We start from the raw sequence: 7,134 nt of genomic DNA, 5'->3' as shown, positions 1-7,134 counted from the left end.
ATTGGTAATGCCCTGAGGGTTTTTCTTAACTGATCAACAGTTCACACACTGATACGGGCCTGGAACCAGAGGCAAACAGCCTTATAGTGCACTAATGAAACAATGACTTCACATGCTTCTTGATCTAGTCTGTGTACCATATTCTGATTGATAGAAGTCAAAGGCTGCTCGTCTCTGATGGTTTTGTCTCCACCCTCTGTAGATCCTCCCTCCTATGAGGGTGACCGTAAGAAAGCTGAATGCTTACTCTGGCTTCCCCACAACTTAGGGCCTTAATGCTGGGAACTGTCTGTTACCCTCAATGCATGTCAATTCCTAGATCAAGTGAATTCACACTGTTTTGCTTACACCACCTTCCCAGACCTGCTTTAACTTTCCTGGATTGACTGTAGGAGCTTCAAGTGTACCAGCCCACGGTGGAGTCTGTTACACTGGAAATCCTTATAATGTGGGAAACAGGTATTGGACCCAGCTATCGGGGGTCGTGAACAAGGAGGTGGCCCTCCGTGAAAGGTATTGACACAGTGGATGCAATATGTGGCTCAGACACGGCAACAATTGTGAGGACGGCACAGGACCTGGCCACTTTTCATTCTGTTCTACAGGCAGTCACCATGAGTTGGCACCTGCGTGATAACACCTAGCAAGGATACGAGCAGGCTGTTTCTGGGCCAGGAAAAGAGTGAATGTCCTCAGCTGCTAACTGAAGGAATGGAGGCTTGAGTTTACTTAGTGACACATTGGAAGAAAGAGCTGGCAATCTAATTCTGAAAAACCAGCCACCGACCATCTGGGGAGTTCAGTTCTTCTGACACCTGTGGGTTTTCCATGAATTAGAACTGACTCCATGGTAGTTGGAGCTGGAAGAACTTCGTAGCCACCTACACACTGATTGTTTACTCTTTAGTAGTTTAGAGTTTGAGCGAATTTTAAAACAGAGAGTGAATTGTAGCAACTAAGTATATTAGGTACAGTTAATTTTTTAAAACACAGATGGCGAGGAAAGAAGTGGCATAAATATGATGTCAGCACTGGACAGTCACCACAGCCCCCAGGTCCCCCCAGGTCCCCCTGAACCATCAGATAGCTTCAGCTGATCCTGTGTTTCCAAAGGCCCGTTTCAGGGCACTTTTGATATCTTTGTTCCTAAGGGTGTAGATCATGGGGTTGAGTAAGGGGGTGATAAATGTGTACACGAGGGCAAACTGGCGATCCTCATCCACTGAGGAGATGGACTGGGGACGCAGGTAGACCAGAGCACAGCAGCCATACTGCAGAAGGACCACCGTGAGATGGGAGGAGCAGGTGGAGAAGGCCCGCCGGCGGCCCTCCGTGGAGCGGATGCGCAGGATGGCCAGCGTGATGAATGAGTAGGACACAGAAATAAGAATGAAGGGGACGGTCAGCACGAGGATGCTCACCACATAGAGGACGGCCTGGTGCACTCGGGTGTCAGCACAGGCCAGGCGCAGGACCGGAGGGACGTCACACAGGAAGTGGTTGATTTCCCGGCGGCGTCCACAGAAGGGCAGGGTGAAGATTAAGGCCGTGAGCTGCAGGGAGAGGAAGAGGGCCAGGGCCAGGGCACCAGCCACCATCTGGACGCACAGCTTCTGGGTCATGATGAGGGTGTAGTGCAGTGGGTGGCAGATGGCCACGTATCGATCATAAGCCATGATTGCTAAGAGAAAGCAGTCAGCGCCACCGAGTGTGAGAAAGAAGAACATCTGGGCGGCACAGCCTGCCAAGGGGATGGGCTTCTGGGCCCCCCAAATGTTGGCAAGCATCAAGGGCACCACCACGGTGGTGTAGCAGATCTCAACAAAGGACAGGTTGGACAGGAAGAAGTACATTGGGGTGTGGAGGGAGCTGAGCGTGCACACCACCCAGATGATGGCCGTGTTGCCGCAGAGGATCATCAAGTAGAGGAGGAGGAAGAGGAGGAAGAGGAGGGCTTGGAATTCAGGGACAGCAGTGAACACCCGGAACACAAACTCGGTGGGGCCCGACTGGTTGAGGAGTGGGTTCCAGGCAAACATTGCTCCAGAAAAACAGGAGAAGTATTTGCTGAGTTGCTCAATTGCCTGAGTTGAAAAAAAGAAAACAACTGCAAGCTTTTTTTCTAACGTAGGAATCATCTAATTGTCATCAAGATTTTAATTGTCATACAGGATATTAATACATTTCCTGAGAAATCGTCATGTCCCCGTGCCTGCAAAACCCAACCCAACCAAAACAAACCAAACCAAAACAAACCAAAAGCAACACATACACACAGAACGGACTTCTCAAGTGTCTTTAAAGGCCACCATTTTGAATATAAATCTATATGGGCTAATTCTTTACTTCTGATCACTATTTATCATAGCAGAGCCAAAGATATTTATTTGACAGATAAAACTTGGGAAGACAGAATGGATCGCATGAACCTGGGTGTTTTGGGCACCAACACTGATCAAGCACCTTTGATTCTAAGCATGCCCTGATATTGCCCACTTACTTATTTTCCCTCGCTTGAGGATTTTCTTTAACCTTGAAATCAATTTCTCTACATTTAATTTTATAGTTCAAACAGACTGACATATAAAAGCAGTTGGCTACATGGAAGTCAGCAATGAGAGTGGAACAGCCCGAGATAAGAATATATGAGAAAATGAAAAATTCTGTAGCAGGGAGAAAAAAAAAGAATATTAATCTACCCACAAAATAGCTTATGTCAGGCAGTTTGTCTCTAAACTATTCTTTTTGGAGACAGAAATCCAGAGAATGATGGCTCACTATCCAAAACAGTGGAAGGTAAACAAATTCTGATTAAGTCAAATTCTGCTTCTATGCTCAGCCAAGTTGTCATCCAAGTACGACTATCAGAAGCACTTTTTTAATATTTGAAAAGTCTCTGGAATTATCATTCACATCCTATTTTGAAAACAATAACTTACAAAATACTCTAGTGTATTATGAGATGGATCTACAAAAAATTTAGTATTGGAACTTTTTTATCTGAGGAAATGTGGTGGGGATTGAAAGTCATAGTAAAACACAAAGTTGTGTCTAAATAATTTGAATATGTTTTGTAAAGAACATCAATTTTAATATCACTTTTGAAAATGCATCATGCCAATTCATTTAAATATAGTACCTGGGTCTTACTCTCAAGTGAGAGTTAAAAAATCACTTGATTTAGGGGGCAGGGGAACTGTGAGACAATAAAAATGAAAAAAAGGCTAATTTTGTCAAACTACAAAGATGATCCCATATAAAGCATATGTATTGTGTGTGCGTCTAATGGGAAATAATGGAATCTTTTTATTTTCTTTAACACGTGATATTAATCACCTGCACAACCAAGCTATTTCAAACAACTAAAAAATAACTTAGAAAAAGAGGGTGAGAATGGTGGCTCAGCTCAAAGACTGGAGTAGCTGCCACTCAGTTGCACACATAGATGCTGATCCACTGGTGCATATTTTGCTAGATAGATTCTCAGCAAGAACAAAATCATTGAAATTCAGAGGAAAAGATTAGCTCTTAGACAGTGGAGTATACCCTTGGATCCTAGATGTTTCTCTTTCTCAGTAGTTTTACAACTTACCTTAGACTTGGTACAAACCTATACAGGAAAGTCAGGTTGAGAGCTGGAATACATGATGCACAAACCCAGTCAGACTCTATACCTACAGGGGAGGGAGTCAACCTCTTAGGAAGCATGATGCGAGAAGTCTCAGAAAAAAACCCTTTTCTGCCCCAGATTGTCTCCCCTTAAGGTGACTTTGATTAAAGATGTTTTCAGGTTAATTATTCCTATAAGAAAACGCCCAGGTTTTCAGGCTTCAACCTGTGTTTGAATCCTAGCGCTGCCACATGCCAGCTCCCTGGCTCCTTTGTGTTTCCTTGGCTGATACCTGGCAGGGCTGTTATAAATGATAGCACAAATCTATCCAATGTGTCTCGAGTAGTGTCTTTCTTATAATAAGGGCTCACCTCTTCTCACTCCCTCATCTGTCCAATACCTTTAATATTGTGTCTTGTCTCTCCTGAATAATGGACACTCCGTCAGTCTTTCAGGCTTCAACTCAGGAACCCCCTCCACTTTTCAAGACGCATGTCCTATTGACTACATTCTGGAGAAGTCGCTATGTTTATGACTGCTGTCAAACACACTTGTCCCTGGGCCAGGCTGAGACTTCTCCTCCATCCCTTACTTTGTAACTTAAAATTCATAATATTCAAAGAACATAAAAAATATAGATTGGATCTAATCTGCAGGTCATAGTTTGTCAACCCTTAAATACATACTTAGCTCAAAGAACATTACAAAATGTAGACTGGATCTAATCTACAGGTCATAGTTTGTCAACCCTTGCTCTAACGTATTATATACTACATACGAGAGGGGACTTCAAAAAACTTGTGGAAAAACTCCATGATCTTCTCATTAAAAATTACCATGAACTGTATGAAGTGCTTTTTGTGTGTTAACATTCTTTTAGCACGAAGAGTAGACAATTGCTTTCTATAAAGTCTGAAAGTGTTCCCTTACCTTTTTATCAATGCATTTCATTCCACCACTCATCAAAGAAACCTCATACAGGTCCAGTCTTTTTTGAGAGGAAAAGTTGCTTCCATCGATGATTAATTAAGGGAGCTGTCTGAGATGCTCTTGCCCCCTTAGACCTTGTTCTGGAAGGACGGAATGAAATAAAGGCACGTGAGCTTCCATTTTCGGCAGAGTTCTAGAGACGACTAGTAGATGAAACCCTCAACTTTCTGGTGTCTAGGAAGACTCACACTTTACACAGCTGGGTGAGACAATGAGGGATACCAGGAAAATAGGAGTTCTATGGACTGATCCTAAACCGGACACCTGCCTGAGAGGATCTGTTTCCTTCATCAGGAATCAGAACCTGACATTTTTATTAAGAGTCCACTCTTGCCTAATGTAGTCAGATAATTTTGTGCCCTACATAATATTTCTCTCAAAATAATTGGTCCCTAAAGAGGAGGAATTTTCCCAGTGGCTCTTGAGCTAGATTCCACCTAAAATATTTTTGAGAAAACTTCCCAAGTTGTTAAAATATGGAAAAGTTAATGTTTTTCACATGATGATCACAGACAACTGCTGTGTGTGGACCAGCAGGGACCTCTAAATGCGATAGTCCAGCAAATCAAGTCTTTAGGAAATGTCTATACTAGCTCAGAGCTTATTGAAGATATGAAGTGCATTGAAATGGTACTAGTATGGGCAATTGGATGACGCTGCTTTGCTAATCAAAGGCTGAGAAACCCCACGGAGGTTGTGGAAGTTTCACATGTAAGGTTTTCCTCATTTGTTCATTTTATTTTATTGCTGTTCTTTGAACTTTTTAATTGTGATTTGGATGAGCATTTTTGGATGAGCAAATTGATTTTACATTTAACAGTTCATACATAGCTTTATAAAAACATTTTATTGACATATAATTCGCACAGTGTATAAATCCATGATTTAAATACATCAAAAATAGTTGTGCAATCATTGCAACAATCAATTTTGCAAGTTTTTTTTCATTTTGGGTCCATTGTTAATAGCATCTCCTGCCCTCACCTCAACTCTCTCTCTCTCCCTGCTTCCCTTATGGTAATCCGAAGGAATTGTTGAACTAGTTGCTTTCTCTATAGGTTTACCTGTCCTGAATTTAATATAAAGAAAATCATAAGAAGAGAGATAAAAACACAGAATCAACATTAAAACAAGACAGAGAAAGACAATTCCAAAAGAAAGTAAGACATAATAAAAACCAGGACAAGTTAAAAATGGGAAAATAAATGGTAAGATCTTAAACCTTAAATCAAACTGCTTCTGCAGTAATCTACTTTCCAGTTTACCCTGTCTGTGAATAAGACTTCACATTCCTGTGAATGCGAAGATCTGAGGGAAATCAATAGAGGTTTAATTCTTTTGGGGACTCTGAAAATGGATTTGGGGTTTTCCCTGTCATCCTTAGCCTTCTGCAAACCAAGTGCTCAGAATTCAAGCTCTAATACCATTCCCTCCTCTGATCTTGGGTTTTACCCTTTGAAATTCTTAGATCATATAGGCTTGTATGCTTCTTAGTATGGATTTATAGTTAGCACCTTAAGTCCAAATTGTGGCTACTTGTTTAAGACAAGCCTCTAATACCCTAGACACTATTCTTTCTAATAGCTGAGGACAATTTGATTTCTTTATCACATTGTGCTCTAACACCTGTATCTTCAGTGATCATTTTGTTAGGGCAAATTTTGATCAAGAATCATAAGAATGATTAAGATTTTATATTTAAGTTCGAGCTCAAAATACATTCCTATATCCAGTGTTTATACATATCCCTGGTCTTCTTTAGAGGCAACATGATTAGGTTCTTGAAAAATTATATGAATAGCATTTTCAGTTTCCTTCTTTCCTGTATCTTTCTCCTTCTGAGCTTTATCCTTGGCCAAAGGTTGACCCTTGACAGAAGCTTAATGTTTCCTACACAGTGAGTCCTTTTAGTTTCTCCTTTCTGCCTGTCCTTGAAACTACAAATAGCCTCAGGTTTGCTTACATTTCTTTGTTCTAAACATCTCCCATGAAAGTGGAATTATATAATATTTGTCCAACTGTGACTGACTTATTTTACTCAGCATGTTTTCAAAGCACATCCATACTGTAGCTTGTGTTAGAACTTCATTTTTTTCTATGGCTGAATAATATTCATTGCATAATATACATTGCATGTACCCATTGGTGGATATTTAGCTTGCTTTCATCTTTTTGCTATTGTGATAGATATGCAATTTGTGTTCCTGCATTCTATTCTTTTGGCTTAATACCTAGAAATGGAATTTCTTGATTATCTGGCAGTTTTGTGTGTAATTTTATATGGAATTAATAGACTGTGTTAGTCTGTGGTTACACCATTTTGCTATATTACCTATATTACCAGAAATAGATGAGGATTCCTGTTTCTCTACATTATTGCCAATAATGGATTTGTTTTGTTTTTTAAAATTATGGCCATCTTAGTGGACATGAAGTGGTACACTGACTTTTGTTTGACTTTCCTTAATGAGTAATCAGGAGAGATAAGTCCCTGGAAAAGGACATTATGCTTGGTAAAGTCAAAGGGCAGCAAA

The 7,134-nt window shown here is 40.8% G+C and overlaps 1 protein-coding gene across 1 annotated transcript; it reads right to left on the bottom strand.

Moving 5' to 3' along the window:
- Window positions 1-1,079: 1,079 nt before the first annotated feature.
- Window positions 1,080-2,039, bottom strand: LOC142445655 (olfactory receptor 10Q1-like). The gene has a single exon (XM_075547597.1). The coding sequence runs from the start codon at window positions 2,037-2,039 to the stop codon at window positions 1,080-1,082; it is 960 nt and encodes a 319-aa protein (XP_075403712.1).
- Between the last annotated feature and the right edge of the window lie 5,095 nt (window positions 2,040-7,134).

The sequence above is a fragment of the Tenrec ecaudatus genome, chromosome 4 (genome assembly GCF_050624435.1).
Source record: "Tenrec ecaudatus isolate mTenEca1 chromosome 4, mTenEca1.hap1, whole genome shotgun sequence".
In the NCBI taxonomy this organism is placed as follows: Eukaryota; Metazoa; Chordata; class Mammalia; order Afrosoricida; family Tenrecidae; genus Tenrec; species Tenrec ecaudatus.
This window is presented reverse-complemented; position numbering and strand designations above follow the sequence as displayed.